Here is a 25,263-nt window from a genome sequence, read left to right as displayed (position 1 = left end):
AGTTCAAGGTGAGTGTGTGTGTGTGTGTTTGCAGTCGCATTAGGCAGAGAAGGGTGTTTCCGTGCGTTAAGGCCAAACTCACACTCTCTCCTGCCTATATGTCAATCAATGGAAGCCCCACCCCACCCCGCCCCGTCCCAGGGAGCTCCGATTCACACCTGGGCGGACATTTAATGCTAACGTTAAAAAAAAAAAAAAAAGAAAAGAAAATCTGCCTCCCCTCTCACCCCTGTCCCAATCCAACTGCCCCACCCCCCCAAAATGAAACCCTCCCCACCAAATGAAACCCAAAAAAAAAAAAAAAATCCAGAAAGACCTCTTTTGCGCTAGTGCAAAAACAAGGCAGCTTGCTTATACACAGAAAGCTTTGCCGTTCTAACAAGGAGGGGGGGGGGAGGGGTTGACGGGCTGCATTTATACCCTATAAAGATGCGAGTGACAGAAAAAGAGAGTGAAAGAGAGAGAAAGAGAGAGAGAGAGAGAAAGGGAAATGATTGGTTAAAAGCGGGGTTTCTTTTAAAAAGCCACTTCACGAGACAGCGGTGGCAGCACTTTTGGACAGGTGGGGGGGCAGGTGCGTCAGCGTGACCTCGACGGTGGGGCGTTTTCGGGGGCCGCGCTTGGCGACGGCTTTGCTGGGGCTGGTCCCGTTACAGTTTTCAGCCACTGTCTTCACCATGGCTTTACCACACACCTGATTCACCAGACTGTTGATCTGCTCCTGTCATTCACACGCACAGACGACAAGAAACAGACAGAGAGGGGGAGAAGAGAAAAAACAACAAAAAACAGAGGATGAGGTGTGAGCATGGTCCTGGAGAAAAATCCAAACAGCTGTTAAATAGAGTGTATGGGTAAAGGTCGTGCATTATGAATATTATGCTTTGAAATCATTATTCATCTCGGTCTTAGTTTTTACTCTCCACAACATAAAGCAATGAATACTGAGTAGAGATTTGTCCAGTATTATCCCTCCAAAATGCATTACTCTGCCAAGATGGAGTCACAAATGACGACAAAACTTGTCAGGAGGATGAAAACTGAAAATCATTTGCCTTTCTGAGCATTTGCTTTGATGTGAGAAGCTCATCACAACAGCTCCCCCTACAGACCCACTGCTGTCACTGACATGACAAACTGGCATGAGAGTGAGAGAGAGAGAGAGAGAGAGAGAGAGAGAGAGAAAGGGGGGGGGGGGCATGGGTGCCAGACAGGTCATGTGACTCACCTCATCGTAGCGGTACATCATCTTCAATCCGCGGCAGGACTTGTGCTTCTCCACGTAGTGCAGTGCACATTCCAGACAAAACACCACATTCTCATTCTCCTGAACCACCTGACAGAGAGAGAGGGAAACTCAGGGATTACTAAAGCAAAGCTGTATCCCCTCACTGCGTCTGTTACTGCACCACGCTCCAACACTCCAAACATTACTCTCTATTACTCACCAGCTACGCTACAGAATTCACTCCATTCCTTTACTCCCTAATCTTTTCATCATTTGTCACACTACGACACGCACAACATTACCACTGTATTAACACCATTACAACACGACAATGTCCATCACACACACGACCACGCTGCTTTATTCACCACGTTACTCCACTGCTTCAAGTAACATTACTCGACAGCTGTCCTCACTATACTACTCCACTGTAGTTTTCATCACTCTACCTCAATACTGTGTAAATCTTATTATAGGGTGAGTGTAATTGTCAGACATACAGTAGCTAGACAGTAAATCACAGTGAGACAGCTACTTGCTATCCTTATTCACGGAGCACTGTAAATTAAAAAAAAAACACCTTAGATTTAAGAACAGCAGCACACACACACACACAGAAGTCTAAGACTGACTGAAGGTCATACACACAGTGAATATAGTCAAGTGAAATGAAAAGCTTCACCATGGACAGATAGCAGAGGTGCTGGCAGGTTTGGCACCGTCTCTCCGACGACTCCAGCGGGAGCCACTTGCGCTGTTTCTTTCGTCCGTCTCCGGGCAACTGGTTGTTGTCGTGGGCGCCGTAGCGTGCGGAGGAGAGCAGGCCGGCCTTGTACAGTTCCTGCCGCTGTCTAATCTCTATGTTCCTACGGTCGTCACAAAATCACACCGAGCCCGTCAGTACGGTCCCACACGACCCTACCATACTCATCCCCCAAAAACACAAACTCGCAGTAACACTTCATTATTACAAAACCGTACCCCCCCCTCCCCCCCCCCAAAAAAAAGGCTCTCAGTTACGTTCAGAGTTAATCTCCACTCTCCCTTTACCCCGCATTAAAACCTTCTCAAGCAACTCCCCTTCACAATAAACTCTCGACGCGGCAAAAAAAACGGCTGGCTTGTTTTCCCCACCACGTAATTACGCTGTCTCTGACTCCCGTGGTCTGTGTAGCCTGTGTCTTACCTGAGGTCTTTGAGAAGAGAGGAGACAGTACTCAGCAGCAGCCCGTTCTCCCGTTTCGACTCCGCTGTGGCGATCTGGTAGAGCAACTTCTCCATAGAGAAGGGTTTGGCTATACGCCGGCATTTCAGGTCCTGCTCAAGAGAAGCAAACGCACGCACACACACGCACGCACGCAAACACGCGCAAGCACATACACACTCTCTTAGATCAAAGCATGTATGGAGCAGAAAAGGGAATGGGGAGGGGAGGGGGGGTCAGATGAGGACAGATGTATTGTGCAGTGAGATTGGCATGTTTCTGATGTGCAATAGCGTGTGTAACCATTCTTTTTTTGCCTTAAATAAAATAAACCACAGGCATCCCATTGTTACATTAGCTGTTGTGTTTAATTTTCTGTTAAATGCCAGTTCAGACTTCAAAGGCCTCTAATAAAATCCAGCATTGATTTTAATCAGATTACTAAAAGTAGTTCATTCGCTCGTCCAGCAGGTGGCAGTAGAGATCACAGGTCCCTCCCCCGGGGGTCTACCTTAGCAGCCTCGTAGCCCAGGTTCATCCACTGGGGGGTGGCAAAGTGCACCGTTTCTGAGACGCTGTAGCCGCAGCACACCTTAGACACGAACGTCCCGGGAAAACAGACCACAAACTGACCACTCTTCTGCACTGTACGGTGGACTTGGATCCCTTCCCGAGATAGCACCTCTGGAGAGATCTGTGGAGGAGTGGGGAGGGAGAGGGGGAGAGAGAGAGAGAGAGAGAGAGAGAGAGAGAGAGAGAGAGAGAGAGTGAGTGAGATTCAAGCTATGCTGTTCAGACAGTTTTCTGAAATAAGAAATCTAACAATATTAAGGGGAAAATGTTGCTGTTCAGTGATTAGAAGCTTGGGTTCACTTTGTTTGAATGCCAGTTTGTCTGAACACTGTCATTCATCTGACAGAGACTGATGTTGTTTGCAAATGGATACATGTGTGTGTGTGTCTGTGTGTGTGCAGTCTCTCACCATGATATTCCTCTCCAGCATCTCCAGGCCTGGGGTGCCATTGGCCTGCAGCAGCGTGTGCACCACTTTGTCAAGCTTAGCCTTCTCCTCAGCAGATACAGAATACCTACAGGAGAACAAAAAACACACTCAGCTTCTTCTCCTCCGTGTGTGTGTGTGTGTGTGTTCATGCACACACACAGTGCCCTTTCAGCCCAGCACCTTCTCAATAACACACTCATATCAGAAGAGAGAAGATGCTGTGTTTGCATGCTCTGTACCAGCTGCGTGCACGTTACCATGGCAACAGGATGTGGCTGGGGGTTTTGGGTTTGTGTTTTTTTTTTTCCTTTTCTTTTTTCTGTTGAGTCACTCTCGTGCACAGACAGCTGAAAATCTACTGACTGGCGGCGTCTGCTTTAATACATCACACTTTCACTGCGTATTGCGCCCTCTAGAGGCCCAGCCATGCTACTGATACCATTATTACGTCTTTGAAAGGGAGAAATGTTTAGAGAATTGGGGAGGAAAAAAAAGAGAAATGCTTACCAAATGCAGTCAGCACCAGTGTGTAAGTAATCTATGTATGGAAGGCGGTTTTGGTCTCGAGACCAGCATGAGGTAGAAAAGACCATGCCAATGTTTAGCCAGGGAATAGTCACCCCTTCATATGAAAGAGAAAGAGAGAGAGAGAGAGAGAGAGAGAGATGAATTTACCATTCATTTATGTACTTATATTTACATATACACAGGTGTTGGGCTGCAATCCCTAAAGTAATTTTAACTTCACATACAGTCGAGATTTAACAAACAAAACCGAATATTCTGTGTGAGGCAGCGTTGGCCAGTTTTCGGCAGGGTCCAAAACTCACCGGGAACAGCACCAAGATGGCGCAGAATGGATCTAGCGTTATTGGGGAGGACAGTGAGATTCCAGCCATGCCTGGACACACACACACACACAGAGAGAGAAATAGGAACATAAAACTTTAATAAACTTCACTCTCACGCTTTACCCTGAATCATTATAACAACACACAGGAAGTCAGTCAGCGTTAAAGCTACACAGACAGTGGTACAGGCTAGCTACAGCCTTAAACACTGATCAAAAAAACTCCATTCAAAACGTCATTGTGATCAGTTACTCCGGCACAAATAACAGGTATAACGTGATACAGAGAGGTGATACAGAGAGGTGATACAGAGAGGTGATACAGAGAGGTGATACAGAGAGGTGATACAGAGAGGCTCTTACTTTGAGAATGGCTCAGACTTGACCACTGGGAAGCCACTTCCGTGTGTGCTTGTGTCCACTTTCCCATAATGCACTGCCACGTGGCAATCCCTCTGCTCCACTATGCGCCAGTACTCTTGCTACGAAAGGATGGAAAGGGGGGGGGGGGGGGGGGGGGGGGCGGTGAGACGGAGAGAAAAACAGAAGACAAGAAAGAAGGAGCGGAGCTAAATAAAAAGGCACTAATAAAACCAAATAAGCCTGGAGATGAACTTAGTGTCAGACATGAAATACGGTCACATAATAAGCTTTGCTTTATGTTTACAAAATTAGCGTGAAATGGCGGGAGGACAGGGTATGGGGATCATATTCTTATGTTGATCCATAACCATGGCGCGTAATAAACCTCAGAATTTATTACAAAGACTAGTTCTCGAGTTCTAGATATAGTCTGTTTTCGCCATTATTTTTGACCAGACTTGAAGAAATGTGTGTGTGTGTGTGTATGTGTGTGTGTACCTCTACTTCAGCAGCACCAGGTTCCTTGTTAAAACACATCATCATAGTGTTCCTGGCTATTCTGTAGAAGGTGGTCAAAGATACTGATTTCCCCTGTAAACAAACACAACACAAACACACACGTTCATGTGGTGAGAGGAGAAACACCAAACTGAACACAGTGGGGGTGAGGGGGGGGGGCACTCCCTCTCTTAGTTCACATCGTGACCAGACCGAACTGAACACAGTGGGGGGAGGGGGGAGAGAAACACTCCCTCTCTTAGTTCACATCGTGACCAGACTGAACTGAACACAGTGGGGGTGGGGGGGGCACTCCCTCTCTTAGTTCACGTCGTGACTAGACTGAACTGAACACAGTGGGGGTGGGGGGGGGGGGCAATCCCTCTCTTAGTTCACATCGTGACCAGACTGGACTGAACTGAACACAGTGGGGGTTGGGGGGGGGGGGGGGGGCAATCCCTCTCTTAGTTCACATCGTGACCAGACCACAGATTCAAAGACCTTTTTTCAAAATGGTCGACTTTAGCGTAAGATGAATTTAGTCCTTGTTTCCAGCACCGGTGCATCAAAACGGAGGGGTTTTTTGCATCATTCAATAGGACTGCCGGCGTACACCCTCAATAAAAGTTTAATATTGCGAGGATTTCGGCGATACACTTCTGGTGAACTTGTACCTCTAAAGACAGGGACAGACAGAGGAGTGAAAAATGAACGGTAAAAGCAGCTGGCTCCAGTCTGTCTTGTATGAACACCGCATGGGTGTGGGTGTGTGTGTGTGTGTGTGTGTGTGTGTGTGTGAGAGAGAGAGTGAGAGAGATTGCGGGCTGAGCATGGACGAGGCACTTTTCCCCTTAATGTGAACCTCCTCCGGGACGCCCTCAAGAGATAGAGGGGCCTTTTGAAGGCGTCTATAAATCTGCCTGCGAGGAAGGCTGGATTTAAGGTCCCGCTGAAAGCTGTCCTCTCTCTGCCCGCTGAGGTTACTGTACCCTTCTCGCCGTGCTGAGAATCTGTCTATCATGTGGAGGAGCGTTGAGTTACCGCGGGGAAAAAAGCATTAGATGGAGACCACGTACGGCCACGACGATGACAACGACGGAGCGCGAGAGAAAACGCAAAAGCGGCTACAGCCCGGAGAGTGACATAATACTTCACAATATTTCACTTTTATTAGAAGAACACGAAAAATTAAGCTTGCGGTTTGAACCGGCAGATAGTCTTGGCAGTGGATTTAGTCAAATTTAAGGACAGGCTTAGCACAGATAACTGCAATAGGTTTTAATGAATAATGTGTGTGCGCGCGCGCCACAAAGAAGGCAGTCGGGGTTCCTGTATTAACAGTCTGTTTTCTAGAGCTGCGCGCTGACCTACATTTGGGCTATCTCAGCCATAAAGCCAAGCAAAGGGACACCTAAGGCCATCAGACACAAACACACACACACACACACACACACACACACACACACACACGGGTTATTTCCCACTGCAGTCGAGTCATTCTCAAACACACACACACACAGACAGACACACGCACGCTCCTCAAAAACCCTAATGCTCAGTAATAGTGTAATAGGATAGTGTAAGTGAATCAGCTAATATTTTCAACTGTTTTTTCCCCCTCCACTCCCCTGTGTTATATGGAGGGAAATCCTGTGTCTGAGTCAGAGGAAAAAACAAAAACAGCGGAGCTTTTGAGTAAATCCAAATCCTAAGGCGGTGAGATGTGATCTGAGACAACAGAGCGAGATAGAAACATCTTGGTACAATTACTTGTCACAATTCTGAACCACTGGCAGACAAAAGTGAGACAGTGAGTTAGCTGTGAGTTCTCACAAGATACTGAGCCAACAGTTATTAAATCCACAACAGACAACGGCGAAACGGGCGTTAGGCGGCAGCGGTGGACGATCACAGAAACAGAGAAAGGGGGGAAAAATGATTTGGAATCCGGCGGCTCGAAAAGCGGGCCGCGGGCCCGCGCGGCCAGAAAAAAAAAAAAAAAACGCGGACGCGGAGAAACGACAAAATTTCTGTCCGCCCTCAACCCCAGACACATTTCCCTTTGGCTGCCTCTCACCTTGTATATACACTTGTGCTGGTCGTTGAGAACGGATTTGTCCTCCTGTTCCTCGTCCTCTTCCTCGCCCTCCGCCTTGCCCTCTTTCTTTTCCTGAGCGAACAGTCGGCGGCGGCTGGCCTTCACCTGCGTGTCCAGAGCGCGGTTTCGGAAGCCGTTGCGGTGGGGCAGCCCGCCCGCCAGTCCGTTTTTGGGCTCGTAGCGCGGCAGCATCAGGGCGTGCTGCCCGCCATCCGTGTGGCCCTCCAGGGGCCCCCTGCGGCGTTCCAGGCCCTCCTTTTCCGCCATCACCTCCTTCTCCAGCCCGCGGTGCTCCTCGGGAGACAGCATGTCGTAGGAGAGCAGGTACTGGAGGTAAGCCTCCTGCAGTTTGGCCAGCCTGTCCTGGGCCGATTTGGGGATACGGAGCAGGTCCGCCAGGCGGCTCCATTTCTTTAGGTCCATCACCTGCTGCATCCCGCCCATGTCGTTCACCAGCTCCGAGAACCGGGCCAGGTCCACCTCGCAGCCTCCTGCAAGAGCAAACAGGGGAGACAGAGGGTTAGATATTTACGTGTGTGTATATGAGAGATACGGAAACGCCGCCCGACATACCCGAAAGGTGCGACAGAAGTGCAACTAGTCAATGCAATACATACACACACACACACATACACAATCACACAGACTTACTCAAGCATAGCTCCCATATATATGTCAGCAAGTTGAAAACCTTGCCTTGCTAGAACAATATTTTCTATGACTAAATGACTATTGATGGATGCAGCATATTGGAACGGTGGAAATTCATTTTGTTTCACGGTTCATTACCTGAATAAATAATAAAACGCAGAGGAGGCGGGAGGGACAAAAAAAACCAAAACAAAACAAAAGGAAAGGAACATTATTATAATGACCATCTTCAGTCAGCTCTATGAAAATCTAATAGGAAAACCATCAACTCAGAGACAAGAAGGAAAAAAAAAAAAACAAGAATTTTATATTGCAAGAGTGGGCTTGAATAAAAGGTCAACGGCCACTTGTTTAACTCTCCCGCAGGACCGATTGTAGCACACCAACCGCATTCTTAGAGGTTCAATAAAGGTTTATTTCATCCACAGAGCCTGACCGGGGGCCGTTCAAACTGCGCGCGGAGTGCTGGCAGGAGTCAAAGGCTAGCAACCGCTTTCGAAAAAAGCTCATAAACCTCTTTGAGGTACAGCGGCAAATCTAGTGAGACAAGCAATTTGTGTGAGATATGGTTTTCTAAAAACCTAACGCACACGTGGTTTACATCTTAAACGTGGTGCGTTACTGGAAGCATTTGTAAACTAGGGAGATTAAATTGGGAAGCCGCTCGCTGTAGGTACGCGGTTGTAGCTAGTCTTTATGACGCGTATAATTTTTCTTTTCTTTTCTTTTTTTTTTTTTTGGTTATTGACCTCATCGTACAACGTTTTCCAGTAGGTTCAGGTCAGGTCATGGAGTGATGATTCAGAGTTGAGGGAGGGTTTTTAACAGGGTAAAACAGCCAGGCAGTCAGTTTACAGGTCTACTGACTCTATAAGATATGAATCTATGCTACGACACAGCATCCCTAAAACACAGCAATTCCATTAAAATGACAAACTATTGCTTCTGAATGTCACGTTTTATATACATACACACAGTAATAGAGAGAGAGAGAGAGAGAGAGAGAGAGAGAAGAAAAGAGAGGGGGTTAGACACAGATAGATATAAAAATATATATATTTGTTTAGTACACACACATATGCACACATATACACGGGCATACACACACGCATACGCATGCATGCGCACACACAAACACACACACACATAAACACTCTGAAAGGCAGCAGTGGGGGTCCAAGACTGACCTATGAGTGGGGGGTCGTCCAAGGTGATGCCCTGAGATTTGAGGTGTTTCTTTATGCAGGCCAGTCTCTGAACGTTGGGCCCCCAGCGTCGGCCCAGTTTGTGAATGCGCTGCACCTGCGTGACGAAGCGCATCTCGTCGTTCAGCTTACACTCTGGCCTCCAGTCCGGCGGCGGGATGACCCTGCACAGCCCGCACGGTTCCGCCTGCTCCCGCACCAGGTCCAGGTACATCAGCGGGTCCTGGAACTCCCTTGGGCTGGGGCGGAAGACGGGCACTTCCGCCAGGGCGGCCCAGTTAGCTCTGTTTCTCTCTCTCTCGCGTTCCCTCTCTTTCTCCCTCTCTTTCTCGCGTTCCCTCTCTCTGTCGGGCCGCGGCGGGAGTTGCGGGGGGGATTGGGGGCTCTGCTGGTTTGGGGGTGTGGCTGGCTGAGGTAGTGGAGCGGCCGGGGGCCCCGGTGCTGGCGTGGGCTCTCTGCTGTGCTTGTCTGATGAACATCAGCTTCCCGGCCGAGGCCCGTTTCGGACGCTGCCGCGCCGGCTCCGGATTGGCCGGGCTGGGAGGGGTTTCGCCGGCGGACGCCGACACCGACGGCGAGGGCGCAGGGGCCGGCTTGGAAGTCGGCGAGGCAGCCGTTTCCGTGACGACGTGCCCGTTGGCGATGCCGCCTACGGCGGCGGCTCCCATCTCTTGGGAGAAGGCCTTCTTGCTGCGCGTCTCCAGGGCGCTGGGCTGCATCTTGGCCTTCTTGGCTTCGGCCGTCGCCGGCTTAGCCTTGGCCTCGCCTTCCGGCCCCGTCGCCGCGGCGACCGGTGTCTCCCCTCCCCTCCGTTTGGAGTTGCGGAGCCCCTCTCGGCCCTGCCGGGCGTCCTCCTTGGCGCCGTGGCGCCCGTTAAGCCGCCCGTTGAGCCGAACTCCATCCCCGTTAACCACCTTGTGCACCCCATTGGACAATAGCACCTGTTTGCGAGTTTTTGCATTGCTACTTTGGGCTTTTCCTGAGTGAGAGAGCTGGGCCCGCAGGGGGCCGTTGCTGGCTGGGTGACGGTGGTGGTTGTGGGTGTGGTTAGGGGGATGAGGGTGCTGATTGTTGGGCCCGTGAGCACGGTGCTTGCTGTGGTTAAGTTTGGCTTTCTTCACCAGTTCTCTCTTGGCTTTGGTGTAGGTGACGTGGCCCTTGGTCACGGTGGCTGTGTACTTCACAGTTTTGGACGGCAGTCGAAAGTCTTTCATTTTTTTGGCACTGGCCGCGTGCGACAGTTTCGTCAGTCCGTTCACTTTCGACACCTGAGAGGGGGAAGAAGGGAAAGAAAGCGAGAGTGAGAAAGAGAATATGAGTCAACGCCAGACCACGAGATGATTTCACATACTCACGCTCAACAGTCAGAATCTCCGCTCAATTCCAGTTTTTGTCACAATTCTTCATTCACATGAAACTCGTATGATTAAATACAAAATGTGAAACCTGAGTGCTAATGTTCACTGGCACATGAGAAACGTAGACTGCATGAAACACATTGCATGCGAATTTAAACTCATACCCACCAAACACCATTACCACTAATACACACCAGACACTGTAACTAGTTAAGATAAATCTCCCTTATAAAAAACACACGAGGGTCACACACTGAGAACCTCTCATCCTAACAACAATAACGACCACAACAGGCTCTCAAAACGCAAACCAGAAAGAGAAGACACACACACACACAAAAAGGAAAAAAAAAAAACTCATGAGTACACACACTCTTCTCATTTGGTGCCAACTGCCGCATGTTAAAGGAACATTCTGGAATATGTTTTACAACTTCAAATCCCATCCCGATGCATGAAGTCAGTTTTATTAGCTCTGGTTTCCTAAAACTCCTTTAATTCGCCTTTAGTGTCTTCAGTAAAAAAAAAAAAAAAAAAAAAGCCTTGTGTTTTTTCAGTAGATCTGAAGTCCCCTGCTGTACTTCACAAGGTTTGGGTTACACCCGGCCCCTCATTGGTTAACAGCGGTCGTGGGAATTTGACTATGCCGGCCCACGGACGGCCCAAAAGCTGGTTGTGGCGCTCCGTTTTGTTTTCTTGGCCTGGTTTTTCCAGCAGTGCTGAAAAAGTATTCGGTTTCTTCCTTACACGTAGTTTTTTTTTTTTTTTTTTTTTTTTACAAAGCAACGCGGTGTTGACAGAGCCTGGGGGTTAAACACGCGAAAATAAAAGTTTATGGATGAAACTATGTACGCGTAATAAAACACAAGTGTATACGTTGTTCGACTTCAGAGAAATGTCATTAACTGGGTTGGTGTCTTGTGGCCGCGTTCAGTGGTCGTTTAAATATATTGTCACACACACAAACACACAACGCGCACGCATACACACACACACACACACACACGCACACACACACACACACACACATTTCCTAAGAAGTCTCCTCAAATTCCAGCGCCCCCCCTTCCCTCTCCCCACTTTTTCACCCCCCCCCCCCCGTTCTCCCCCTCTCTCTCTGATTCTTCACTTCTCCCCCACCTCCTTGCACCTCTCATTCTTCCTCTCTCTCTCCGTCCCTCCGGCCGTCAGAGGGGCCAGTGTTAAATGACCTGTGTGTTGGGTGCTATGATCCATCAGTAGCAAGCCCCAGAGGCAGCAGGCTAGCAGGCTGACTGACTGACTGACTGACTGACTGTGGAGCACTGACTGGCCTCTGGCTTTGAAACACGAAGCAAAGCTGGATTGTATTCCTGTCATGGGCAGCCTGACCACAAAGAGAGGCTATTAACAGATAAGAGAAGTGAAATGTGACCACCTCTTTATCAATCCTTCGCAGAGAGAGACAGAAGAGAGACATGGAGAAAGAAAGAGAAGGGGTGTGTGTGTGTGTGTGTGTGTGTAAAAGACAGAGAAGGCAGAGAATGGAATGATAAAGGGAGACGAGAGCATGCTGCGTGAGAGAGAGAGAGAGAGAGAGAGACAGAGAGAGAGAGAGAGAAGGGGGGGGGGTGTACTTCAGGCACAGAGGCACGAGTGATGGATGTCCTCTGCAGGTAAAATAGCCAAACGTAGCGTGACGTCTGCTGGTGCCTCTGCAGCGACTACGCCCTTCATATCACCTTCCTCCTCAGGCCAAAACACAAACCCTTCACCTCCAACTTAACCCTCTTCTTCCTCACCCGATTCATCACCGCGGTGTGAATATGACTCTACCAAAACATGAGGGTAATAACATTTCTCTGAAGCGGCGTGGGTTCCGTGCTGTCAGTGGGCTGTCTAGAGCGTGTGTGTCGTGAATACACAGAGGTAGTAATATGCGCACGAAGCGCAGCGTCCCTTGTTGCCACTAGAGGGCTCACTGGCACTTCAGCACATCCCTCCTGAGGTTTAGTGCACGTGAGCTGGGCCCAGCCTGCTGTTGCCTGCGATTGTTTAGTCTGCCCGTGGAGGTGGAGAGAGAAGGAGGGAGAGCAGGAGGGAGGGAGGGAGGGAGAGAGAGAGAGAGAGCTGCTTGTCACCAGTCTGTGCCCAGTGGAGCAATCCCACCCTCCCTTCCTCTTCTGTTCTCCAGCCTGGAGACAGAGCTGCATGGAACAAGGGGGAGAGACAGAGAGAGAGAGAAAGAGAGAGAGAGATAGCCACACATAAGAGAGGGAAAAGGGAAGGGAAGGAAAGGAACATGGCAGGGCAGAGCCAAGAGCTAGATATAAGGTCTGTTTCACACAGAGAAGATTAAGAGAGAGAGAGAGAGAGAGAGAAAGACAGAGAGAGAATGAGACAGAGAGAGAGAGAACCAGGAGAACCCCAGTGAGAGAGAATGAGAGGAGGCATGAGGATAAAAGGAGAAAAGAAAACAGGGATGCCTGGCCAGCCCTCAGAAGTGGATTTTGGAGGCACGTGAGCTGGGATGGGGGTGGGGGGGAGGGTGGGGGGGTGAGAATCAGATGACATCATGTGTTGCTATAGGCCAGCTGCGGCATGGCAGAAAGATTTAACGTAGAACATCTGCAGCACTGTGATCCAGAGAAAACATACACACACACACAAACACACACACACACACACACACACACACACACACTCTACACAGAGACTTCAATGTCTCACTGTACACCATTCACACATGCACATCTGTTTATACACACAAAATGTAGCACACACACATACACAAAAAATGTCTCTCTTTTTCTCTCTTTCTCTCTCACATACATGCACAGACATATTCATTTACACACAGAAAACCACAGATGACTGCTGACCAGCCAGAGAGGTCACAGACATACACAGACACACACACACACACACACTTAAACCAGCAGAATTTGCATGTTGTACTTCCACATAATACATGTTCTCACCACAGTTCACTAACACTTTACAGATCATGAACACAACAGATCCTGAACACAACAGATCGGGACCACTCCTCAGCGTGTGCACTGTCGAGGACGATGAGAGACATGACCACGGTCAACAAAGACCTGATCACTTCCCTCAGTGTCTCTGACCGCATGGCATCCCTCTTCTTCTCAATGTGATCATATAAGGACATAACGTCTGGGAGTGATAGTGTGTGTGTGTGTGTGTGTAATCCTGGTCAGTACGATAAGAGTCCTTTATCAGACTACAGGGCATTAGCATTGGCTCACACACGGCTCTCACACAAACTCCTCGGTGCACACACACTACACTAATCCTTCACAGGATCCACACCCAGGCTGCCAAGGACAGAATATCCACCAGAGAGAGAGAGAAAGAGAGAGAACAACGCTGAGAAGAATGGAGAGGGAGGATGAGAGAGAGAGAGAAAGCTTATAAGTGTGTGTAAGAGAGTGAGAGAGAGATGGAGCAAGAGAGAGAGATGTAGAGAGAGAGAGAGAGAGAGAGAGAGAGAGAGAAAGAACAAAGCCTGAGAAGTTGAGTGAGTTTGTCTTGGCTCTCTCTCTGTGCTCATTGAGATTCATTGTTGGTTTAATGAGGCAGTTGACGGTATGTGGAAGTGCCAGGCTGGGAACAAACAGGAGAGTGCATCAGACCGGGCTCTGTGGGAAGACGGCGGGGGCACGGATGTTGCCTCTCCGGCGAGTCGGGAGAGAGGGGAGAGTCTCCCGGCGCTCTCCTCTGATTAGCTAATGGAACTGTCAAAGTGCAGTGCCCCGTCTGAGCAGAGCCTGAGTTAAACCTGCCCTCCTCCCTTCCCACGCTCCTCTTCTCCTTCTCCTCCTCCTCTTCCTGCTCCTTCATCTTCCTCTACACTCGCAGAAGAAGACTGGGACTCCTCCCGTGGATAGATCTCTCACTTTCTCTCTCTCTCTCTCTCACTTTCTCTCTTTCTCTCTCTCTCGCTCTCACTTTCTCTCTCTCTCTCTCTCTCTCACTTTCTCTCTTTGTCTCTTTCAATTTGCACAATTTATCCTGTTCTAACTTGAACTATGATAAGCTGATAGACTGGGAAAGGAGAGGAGAGGAGAGGAAAGGAGAGGAGAGGGGAGGAGAGGAGAGAAGAGGAGAGGAGAGGAGAGGAACACCGACATTGCTTTAGATAAAATTTGAGAAACTATCATCAGTAACGTGTCTTTGTAATGTCAACGGGATTTTTTTTTTTAACAAGCTAACACTGAACGAACGCTCAACAGGCAAAAGACTGCCCAGCAACAGCCGGTAATGTCCATCAGCTGACGCGCTACACAACAGAAGCACGACCAATAAAAAATAACGGAAAAAAACCCCCCAAAAAAACCCACAGTACGTAAAAACCTGACAGACTCCGATATAGCTTCAGTCGTCTATACTGTGCGTGCGTTACACACACAGGCTGCCACGAGGATGATGAACGCTCCTAACTAGTTCTGCGATATCATATTATCCAAAAAAATGCCTCATAAAAGCATTTGGAACATGTCTGGGAGGTATTCTACAAAGCAGGATTTGTCAGTCAGCCAGGAAATTTCAACCCAAAGTCAAACCGGTCCAATAGGAAAACAGGCCAAAGAACATTTCTGCTGCTCGGGTTTGGACTTTTTGGCACAGGTTCATTTTTCTGTCTTGACTGAGAAATCCCGTTTTTTGGTTGGGAACGCCCCCGCGGGAGTCGCGGGGGCGGGGCCGGGGGCGGGGGCCGGGGCGGCAGCAACGGCCGCCCCCGCCCCCCGCACGTGCAGTACCTGCTTGCGGAGCTCCTCCGTGGTCCGCCTGTGGCTTAGCCCGTTGGAGGTGAGGCTCTTGGCTTGAGCAGCAGCAGTGCGCTGGGGGGACGCGGTTCTCTCGTTGCTCTCTCTCCCCGCTGACGTCTCTCTGGCTTTGGGCTTGGGCGCGCTCTCCCTTTCCCTCATCGACTTACTGTGGCCGTTAAACACTGTCAAAGGACACAGAGCATCCGTAGATCAACCTTCCAAACGTCTTGGAAAAAGCGCCGTCAGAATTTTGTCATGCAATGTGATTAATTTTATAAAATACTCAAGTGTCTTATTGTTTGTCCCAGCCAGCTGTGGGTTAAACAGAAAACACGTTATTGTAAACAGCAGAAGCAGAAAGCTTAACTGACAAAGGTTGGTGCTGCCTAAACACGGAAGCATACTTACCTAATCAGTGAACAGAAATGCTGTTCAAATGTAACCAATAATAATAATAATAATAATAATAATAATAATAATAATAATAAAAAAAAACACTGAAACACATAAATGAAACCTTTGGAGCTGTTTTATGCCGTAGGTGTTTCAGCGCATCTATTGTGATAGAGGAAATACAGATAAAAACGTGGGTTAAAAAGCAAAGCAAGTCATTTAGCTGAAGTCTGTGCCGCCATATGCATATTTAATAAGATTAATGAGCTCAGGCACAGACTCCGCCCACGATCCTCATTAATATATGAAATCCAGTATGCCAGTGCAAAGGCTGGGTAACCAGGCTGCCTGCCAGAGTAAGTCAAACCTTTCTTAGAGAGAGAACGACTCAGTAAAGGTTACCGCATCTACAAAGTCCAGTACAGAGAGCCACCCAAACATAACATCTCTTTTCATGGCCCTCTCGTTGAGTTCCATTCAAACTGAATTTTTTATACCAAAGCAAATGAAACCCCGCCCCTCCCCCCGCCCTCCTCGTCCTACAGACCTCTGTCTGGGGTTAGTCTTAAACCAGTCCTTTTAATTGACTCTAATTAACACATATTCCACACACTTCTTTTTATGTACCGATGGTCTGGCTTTATTTTTATAGCGTTTTAATATCAACAGGACTGTATGTGCATGCGCGCGCGTGTGTATATACGTGCGTGTGTGTGTGTATGTGTATGTGCCTGTGTGTGTGTGTGTGTGTGTGTGTGTGAGAGCTGTGACGAGGGCCAGGGCTGAAAAGCTGTGCGTTTAGAGAAGCTACCGAGGGCTGAAGTCAATAAAAAGTGTTTAATTTAGAAATGTAAACAGGCCTGAGGGTGTTGGAGGTGCTGGCGTAATGAGAGGAGAGCTCTGTGGTTTCCCTTTGCTCAGCCTGGCTGGAAGCCGTCCCGCTCCGCATATTAAAGTGTCACGTTTTGACACGGGCCAGCGCAGACAGGAGAGGAGAGGGAAGGCCCGTGTCCAGGTCTGGACGGGCGGACAGAAACAGAGGGAAGGGGTGTGTGTGTGTGTGTGTGTGTGTGTGTGTGTGTGTGTGTGTGTGTGTGTGTGTGCGCGCGCGCTTGGGGGGGGGGGGGTTCGGTACTGTTTTCTCGGGCCTGGGGCATTCGCCGAAACCTGACACATGTGTTTCGCAGTCTACGGGACAACACACATACACACACACACACAGTCGGTCTTCAGTACCACATGTCCCACCCGCATTCCTGAAGCTGTGCCAATCTTTCTGGATCCATTGGATCTGACTATGCCGTGGAAAACAACACAGATCCAGCCATGAGTATCGCTTGTGGCTCGGTGTATGTGTGTGTGTGTGTGTGTCTATGTGTGAGGGCGAGAGACAGAGACAGAGACAGAGACAGAGACAGAGAGAGAGAGAGAGAGAAAGAGAGATTTCAGAGAGCAGGGGAAAATGAGTTCTTACAAACAGAGTGTTTATAAAGGCTTGAGTCATGTGTAGGCAGGTCTCAGCACAGAGCTGATACAAGACTTCAGCCAGGCATTTCCCCTGCCTCTTTCTTCTTCTGTTTTTTTTTTTCTTTTTTTTCTTTTGAACATTTTTTTTTTGATTGACAGCTAATAAAAAAATAGCGTGCAAATAGGTCTACTGGTAAAAAAGAATGAAGAGCAGTTGTGATTGTCTGTACAGTAAGGTCACATACTCACTCTCTCTCTCTCTCTCTCTGTGTGTGTGTGTGTGTTTGTTTGTGTGAGTGTGTGTGTGTGTGTGAGCAGGCAGAGGGACTCTGACCCTGCAGAGTCAGTGTAGAGGGAAACTCAAGCCCTGGCCTGGTTTCTCTGGGGACACTCAGCGTGGCGTGAAGGAGGGGGTCAGGTGTCTGCAGGAATGAGAGGGAGCGGAGGGGAGGGGAAACGGAGCATGAGGAGCAAGAGAGAGAGAGAGAGAGAGAGAGAGAGAGAGAGAGCGAGAGGCAGGGAGAGAGAGAGAGCGAGAGGCAGAGAGAGAGAGAGAGAGATAGGCAGAGAGAGAGAGAGCGAGAGGCAGAGAGAGAGAGAGAGAGAGAGCGAGAGCGAGAGGGAGAGAGAGAGAGCACGAGAACAGGACCATGCTGAGTAGGCATGTCCTCCGTGCTGGGGCCACAGCTAAAGCTCCAGTATTTAAAACCAGACTCAGAGAAAAATGAGTGAGGGAGACTCTCTCACACACACACGCACACGCACGCACACGCACACACACGCACGCACACGCACACGCACGCAGACCACGGAGCTGGAACGAATGGGACATGACTGGCAGAGACTGTTTGGACTAATGAAAAGCTGACCTCACTGTATGAATGGATTCCCTTACAGAACCAGAAAGAACAGCACCTGGAGGACTACCACAGCTAATACAAGTGCTGTTTGTATGTGTGTGTATGTGCGTTTGTCTGAGTGCTCTGCTGATTGGCCCTGAAAGACTGAACTGAATGAGAAGCATACGTCAGTGATGAGACATGTCAGTGACACAGCCCCCTCTCTGCCTGCCTCCTTCATTACTACTGACACCCTGTTTCCTTTTTAATGTGACATGTTTGATTAACACGCAAAAGCCCACACACGCACCTGATTGTTCCCCTCCCCTCAACACACACACACACACACACACACACACACACACACACACACACACACACACGCTCATTCTCCAGAGAGTCCTCACCCAGTTTCCCTGCTTTGCTTTCTTAGCCTTGTTGTATGTGTATGATAACATATGTGTGTATGTGTTTTTATGTATGTGTATGTATGTGTGTGTGTGTCTGTGTGTGTGTGTGCGTGTGTGTGAGACAGAGTGGGCTGTACATTCTCGTGTCGCTGCCTCTGCTCTCCTCCACAGCTGTGTGCTGAATTCATAAACACCTTGTTACCGCCTTTCCCACTAAGTGATAATTGGAGTGGAAAGATGGAAACGCAGCATCGAAATCCCACATGACTTCCCCCGTCTCCACGCAGGAAACTCTCTCTCTCTTTCTTTCTCTCTCTCTCTTTTCTCTCTCTCTCTTTCTCTAATCAGCCTCTACACCCAGTACGTTACTACATTCCCAACTCCAAACCAAAAAATCCCACACGCTTCCTTCATCCGCATCAATTCACCGGTCAAACCCACAAATTCCCGTTTACGCATACACGTACATCGTGTCCACGTGCGTCGTATCCACGTACGGATCTAGAGTTTTCCGTCATTCATATCGATGGGGAGAGAATACAGATACTGATGAACCAGCTTGGTTATCTCAATCCAGCTGGTGGAAATTCTACTAGCAGTCCTACTGGGTGAGAGCCTATTGTATACTTAGAGACTCAGGGATCTCTGAATATACAATAGGCTACATGTCTTAACCTTACCATGTCCATTTATCTTTCCGGGCGGCTTGCCCTTCTTGGGCGTGGACTGACAGGACACGGACGAGATGCTGGGCGGTGGCTTCACCTCTTCACACTCTTCCTCATCCTCCAAGTCATCCTCATCCTGAGAACTGCCAAAATAGGCCATGTTACTGGGCAACGCCGACGAGCCTGAGAGAGAGAGAGAGAGTGAGAGAGAGAGAGTGAGAGAGAGAGAGTGAGAGAGAGAGTGAGAGAGAGAGAGTGAGAGAGTGAGAGAGAGAGAGAGAGAGTGAGAGAGAGAGTGAGAGAGAGAGAGAGTGTGAGAGAGAGTGAGAGAGAGAGAGAGAGAGAGTGAGAGAGAGAGTGAGAGAGAGAGAGAGAGTGAGAGAGAGAGTGAGAGAGAGAGAGAGAGAGAGTGAGAGAGAGAGTGAGAGAGAGAGAGAGAGAGAGTGAGAGAGAGAGAGAGAGGTGTTAAAACGAAGCCGGTCCTTGTTGAAATCGGCCCGGCTGTCTTGATGCAGCCACCCCCGCCCCCTCCCCCCCACCAAAATGATCTGAGCTTCTCAAAACTCCTGCAGTTCTCAAAACGTTGAAACAGGATTAGACATTTTCGCAGTAGCGAAAGGAAAGATGTCCCTGCGGTTTTCGTTGGCTGCTGTCTTGTACGATTGCTCAGCTAAATCTGTTGTATTACAGCGTCCGACTGAACCAGACTATGCTCTTTTTTTTTGTGTTGTTTTTAACAAACTAAGTTGTACCATTTAAAACGACATAAGCAGATATTGGGAAGCAGACGTAAGACAAAGATTAAAGTGCAAACTGACAAACTGCCCATAAAGACACTCGCAAAAGACCAAAAAAACAAAAAAAAAAGCCTCCTCTTAAACGTTCCTTAAACGCCGCTTCTTAAAGTCCAGATGAATCCCTGCCAAAACAGATATTCGCTACAAACAAATCCAGCCAGATAAACAGCACGCATAGCTCAAACGTAGGCCGAACAACTGGTCTGAGACTAATTTCTTTCGCGTTCTCATAATGACCAAACCGTAAAACACGAGAGGCAGAGGTAGACGTCCCTTTACAACATCTACATGAAATTCCTGTCTGGGTAAATTAGCCACAAAATGAGGCATTAAGCGTAGCAGGGGGAAAAACTGTTCTGTTCTGGGATCAGTCCTGGTTCATTTTCTCACAGTTTATAGATTACGGGTTGAGGGTGTAGATACTGAAAGGAGACCAGGGCTTGCGGGTAATGACTGCTCTAACGAGACGTGCTTTTCCCCTGATTCGCGTGCGGAGTGAAACAGGACTCCCGGACTCGAAACACACACAAAAAAAAATCACATATCTAGATGGCGTATTCCATCTTAATCTCTCCCACTCTTCACACGCGCTTCCACTCATTTCCTGTCCATTTGCACGCCCTCTCTCTCTCTCTCTCTCTCTCTCTCTCTCTCTCTCTATCCCTCACACTTAAAAACACACCTCCAACTGCTTCCTGTGTGTTCCTGGCTCTTTCTCCATCTCACCCTTACATTAGTAGATTCATCTGGGTAAAGCCTGTTATCTTGTGAATGGGCAGCGAGGAGGGCCGACCGCGAGTCCCTGCCGTGCCGGATGGCATCTATACGTTAAGAGAGGCCGGCCGTCAGGACTGGCGGGGCACGCGGGTAGAGTATCGTTATCTGCAGTCATGTTCCAACAGGTCTAATAAATGAAACATGAGGGCGTCGGGTAAACGTTGAGCACACACAGTCGCAAACGGCTTCTCATTAGCCTGATGTAAATCTGCACGAGACGCCGCCGCTAAAGCGCCTGAGCTGCTCAGAGAGAGAGAGAGAGAGAGAGAGAGAGAGAGAGAGAGAGAGAGAGAGAGAGAGAGAGAGAGAGACCCTGACTACGGTTCTGAGGAGAAACACGCCGTTAAAACGCGCCTGTGTGCGCAGAGCACACATGTGGGGGGGGGGGGGGGGCTGGAGAGGGAGAGAGAGAGAGAGAAAAAAAAAGAAAAACCCAAACATGCACTAATGCCTCAGATCCTCCTAATGTCATTTTAATGTGCAATTAGAGGAGCTACGTTCACGACCATCTCAGACGGGCAAAGGTGAGTTTCTAAACAGGAGAGATTATCACAGTGGTGGGGGTACACAGTGTGGAAACTGACCCTGCGGCTAAACAGAGAGACAGAGAGAGAGAGAGAGAGAGAGAGAGAGAGAGAGAGACAGAGAGAGAGAGAGAGTGTGAAAGCTTGAAGTGGGAAAGCCCATATACTCACTGCTCAAAGAAAATCAAAGGGAAAAAAAATAATAAAAAATAATAATAATAATAATAATAAAAGATTTGAGTAGGAGTGTGGTTACTGTGAAAGGCATGACCCATTTATGCTGAATGAGTAAACCTTGAAACGCGGGACCTGAACCAGACAACCTGCTGCAGGAGGTCACTGGGTACAGCAGGCCACGGGATGACCTCTAGGGGGCTTTTAAGGTCAAGGCCCCGTTTTTGGAGAGGGGGTGGGGTCAAAGGCGGACAGGACCAGGTAACTGAGAGCTGATTACGAAGTCTGTTCACTCCAGATGGAAACTCAAACAAAGTCTAGGTTAAATGTGACCATTATTCACACGTCACAGACTGAGAGAGAATGGAGAGATTATAAGGGATGGCAGAGTAAAAGGAGAGAAGGGAGTTTCTCATTTGAACTGATGAATTTTAATTCCTTCCTTTCAAAGTACGTCAAAAAGAATACCAGGTTTGATTTCTTAAGCGTCTTCTTTTTTTAATGACGTTCAATTAGTAATGAGTGTGATGCACCAGTATGACTGGATCCAGCTCTAACAGATTTTATTTTGCAGGAACAATCGAAAAAAAAAAACATTCTATAATTAACTGCTACAAAACAGAAAGTCCACTACACTAAAAAAAAAAAAAAAAAAAAAGAAAAAAGAAAAAAAAAGATGATGAAAAAATATTTAAAAAAATAAGGGATGAATGTAACTAACCTTCATTTTGCCACGCAGAGTAACCTGAAATTAAATATACAGCAAAGCTAGAATTAGTTTGACATCAATCAAAGGGTGTTTCATATCAATGGAATCAAATCACAAAATATGGAGAGAAAAAAAAATCTACAACACATTATAGATCATGACTGAGAACTGTGCAAAAAAAATAATATATAAATAATAATAATAATAATAATCACAATACAATATGTAATATGGACACTTTTTCTATGAATACACCCTGATTGAGGTATCCACTCTAAGGTCCTTAGCGTTAAAAACAGTAAAAAATGATCCCGTGGTTAGAGTACCTTGAGGGTAATAAGGAGTGAGAAAGTGCGTGTTCGGTCTGTCGCGTGTGGATAAAGCACAGCACGATGTGTTACCGCTGCGACAGAGCTAAACGCTAGCATGTGAAAACATGGTTCTTCAAATAGCATGTGTACCACCAGAGAAGGTGAGCAACACCTAATTTAAAAAAAAAAAAAAAGAAAGAAAAAGGAAAAAAAAAAAAAAAAGTAGCACCCACTGCAGTGTGAGAGAGAGATGGGTCAGAGTGTGGTGTGTGTGCACGGAGCCAAAAAAAAACCAAACAAAAAAACGAGGCTATGGCGATGCTTTTGCGGCGTGTCATGGCGTTGATGTGAGTCGATTCGGTAAGGGTGTTTAAGGGCCGAGAAGATCACAGCCAGGACTACAGAGGAATGTCGAGAACAGAGAGCAGACAAAAAGGCCTGCAAAACACTGAAACGCAATCACTCGTAAAATGCCTGTTTGAATCTACCTCTGTCTGTATGTGTGTGTGTGTGTGTGTGTGTGTGTGTGTGCGCGTCTAGGTCCCCTTTAAAACTTCTTTTTTTTTTGTGGCCTATTTCAAACAACGTAATTCCTCGAGTGAAAAGCCAAGGGTGAGTTCCAGAACAAACAAACATGGAGGGTCATTCTCAATCAGCCCTGAGACACTGGGCTAATTAAGAAAATGGCCGCTATTACTCTCCTCCTACATTCCGAGCCAGGGGTGGGAGAGGTCACAGGGCCAATGGCTCACAGACCAGAGAGGGCAGGAGAGGGCAGTGGGTGGGTAGGACTGGGGTGTGGGGGGGGGGGGGGGGGCGCTGAGGGTGTGATAGGTTTTGACTCCAGCCAGCTCTGTTTATGGGGCAGGCTCTTTCTTTCCCTCTCCCGCTCTCTCTCTCTGTTCCTTCTCTCTCTCTCTCTGTTCCCTCTTTCTCTCTCTCTGTTCCCCCTCTCTCTCTCTCTCTCTCTCTCTGTTCCCTCCCTCTCTGCTCATTTGTTTCATGTGTGGGCTCAGGAGGAAGCTGAAAAAGGATACTCCAGGAAAATGTTTTTTTTTTCAGACAACTCCTTACACCCAGAAATCGGACCGGGCTTCACTCCACTCCTTTCACTTTTCGCTGGCACTGCTGGATCCCGTCGCCACGGCTACAATACACTATCGACATCCACTCTGTTTCACTCTCTGTCTTTCTTTTCCCCTCCCACTCTCTCACTCACTCTCTCTCTCTCTCTCTCTGGCATGGGGTCAGAGCCTGTCGGCTCTCAGACAGAGAGAAAATAAATTCCAGGCCTTCCCGAATCCCCAATTATGGCTGCTTTCATATTCCTCACAAACTGACAGAAATCATAATTAAGGTCTAGGGCGTCTATTATGACTGTCGTTTTTATCCGCGCGCCGACATAATTACAACCAAAACTGTCTACTTATAGGCCCCTCTTTTGTTCTTTTTTATGACAAGTGAGAGTAAAAAAAAAAAAAAAGAGAGGACGACAGCCAATCAAGGTCAGCTGTCGACAGATCGCAAACTCTGATTGGTCATCGCGGTTGGCTTGAGTTCTATTTAAATCAAGCACGTGCTGACTGGCTGAGCTGGACCGGGACTGACTCAGTGTGGTGATTATACTGTAACAAGTCAAACTCACCCACGGGCTTTGGGAAAGTAAGGTCTTCCCTCGGGTTAAATGGGGAAAACAAGGCGGCCAGTCACTGCACGGAGTTCTGACAGATTCCTTGTTGTGTGTATGGACATTCCCAGAATATTAGAGAGAGAGAGAGAGAGAGACAGAGGGGTAGAGGATTGTGGCGGGGGTAAGCACACAGACTACATTTTTTTTGTTTTGTTTTGGGTTTTTTTTTTTTCCCAGTAGCAGAATAACGTTCTCTTAGGAAGACAGCAGCAGTGGCACGACAGCGGGGAAAATGAGCAAGGATTACGGATTATATCTCTTCTAATTTACATTCCTGAACGTCTGCAAATCCATTAACCCGGTTTGGCCTCTGCTTGAGGAGTCACCAAGCAAATTTAATCAGGCTTCCTCTCTCTCTCTCACTACCACCACTACCACACTCAAACACATCAGCACTGCTAATTGAATTGAAATCAGCCATCTTTGTACCTCCACAGAGAAGTGACTTTCTGTAGGAGGCATCAGCACGTGCGCGTTCACACGCACGCGCATAAACGTGCACGAGTACACATGTACACGCACACACATATGTGCACGCATACACGTGCATGCACACACACACACCTACACGCACGCACGTGCACGCACACACACACACACACACACACACACACACAGCAGAAGCGCAGAACTTTCCTCTGAGTATTCATCCAGTTAGATAAGAACAGTGAGTACAGCCAATGCCTTGTGTTCACACCAAAGAGCAAAGAGGTAAACACCCTCACACGAATACACTTTATCTCTCTCTCTCTCTCACACACACACACACACACACACACACACGTGCGCGCACACACACACAGAACTATAATTGCCTGTTATGTAATACAGGGTTTCTGCTGGTTACTTATTGATGGCTTTATCTTTCTATCAGCTCATATCACACTGTGTATGTGTATTATCTGCATGTGTGCACTGGCAACGAGAAATTTCTCCAGGTAAGTGATAAGAGGAAATCGACAGCACTGTGTAGTCGGCAGTGACCTCCTGTACTATGATCTGAATTCAGTTCATCTTCCCTTTAGCACTAAGTGTCTTTGTAGTACAGTTACCCTGGATGAGCCGCTGTCAGAAGCCGTGTGATTGGCTGAGGTCCAAATACATTTCTCCATGGGTATTAACACCCATCACAGGGAGGATTTAAACAGACGAGTCTGGAGAAAACAGACACTATAACATCAGCTTGCCACTCCGGTTTTGTCTCTTACCATATTACTCAACATTGCATCAGAAAATGCATCTATCCCAAGAGAGATTCAAATATATATATT

The 25,263-nt window shown here is 48.0% G+C and overlaps 1 protein-coding gene across 1 annotated transcript in view; it reads right to left on the bottom strand.

The window, feature by feature from the left end:
* Nucleotides 1–397: 397 nt before the first annotated feature.
* jarid2b (jumonji and AT-rich interaction domain containing 2b) overlaps nucleotides 398–25,263 on the bottom strand; it is a 105,427-nt gene continuing 80,561 nt past the window's right edge. The window contains 16 exon segments of the mRNA XM_030788683.1: nucleotides 398–721; nucleotides 1,229–1,336; nucleotides 1,911–2,094; nucleotides 2,415–2,545; nucleotides 2,944–3,126; nucleotides 3,415–3,520; nucleotides 3,943–4,057; nucleotides 4,266–4,336; nucleotides 4,649–4,767; nucleotides 5,147–5,239; nucleotides 7,224–7,735; nucleotides 9,083–9,459; nucleotides 9,461–10,368; nucleotides 15,225–15,415; nucleotides 19,023–19,193; nucleotides 22,004–22,027. Coding sequence (XP_030644543.1) covers nucleotides 530–721; nucleotides 1,229–1,336; nucleotides 1,911–2,094; nucleotides 2,415–2,545; nucleotides 2,944–3,126; nucleotides 3,415–3,520; nucleotides 3,943–4,057; nucleotides 4,266–4,336; nucleotides 4,649–4,767; nucleotides 5,147–5,239; nucleotides 7,224–7,735; nucleotides 9,083–9,459; nucleotides 9,461–10,368; nucleotides 15,225–15,415; nucleotides 19,023–19,193; nucleotides 22,004–22,027 — 3,485 coding nt within the window. The 3' untranslated portion in view covers nucleotides 398–529.

Source organism: Chanos chanos, chromosome 12 (genome assembly GCF_902362185.1).
Source record: "Chanos chanos chromosome 12, fChaCha1.1, whole genome shotgun sequence".
Taxonomy (NCBI): domain Eukaryota; kingdom Metazoa; phylum Chordata; class Actinopteri; order Gonorynchiformes; family Chanidae; genus Chanos; species Chanos chanos.
The sequence above is the reverse complement of the archived record's forward strand: the minus strand, read 5'-3'. Positions and strand labels throughout refer to the sequence as shown.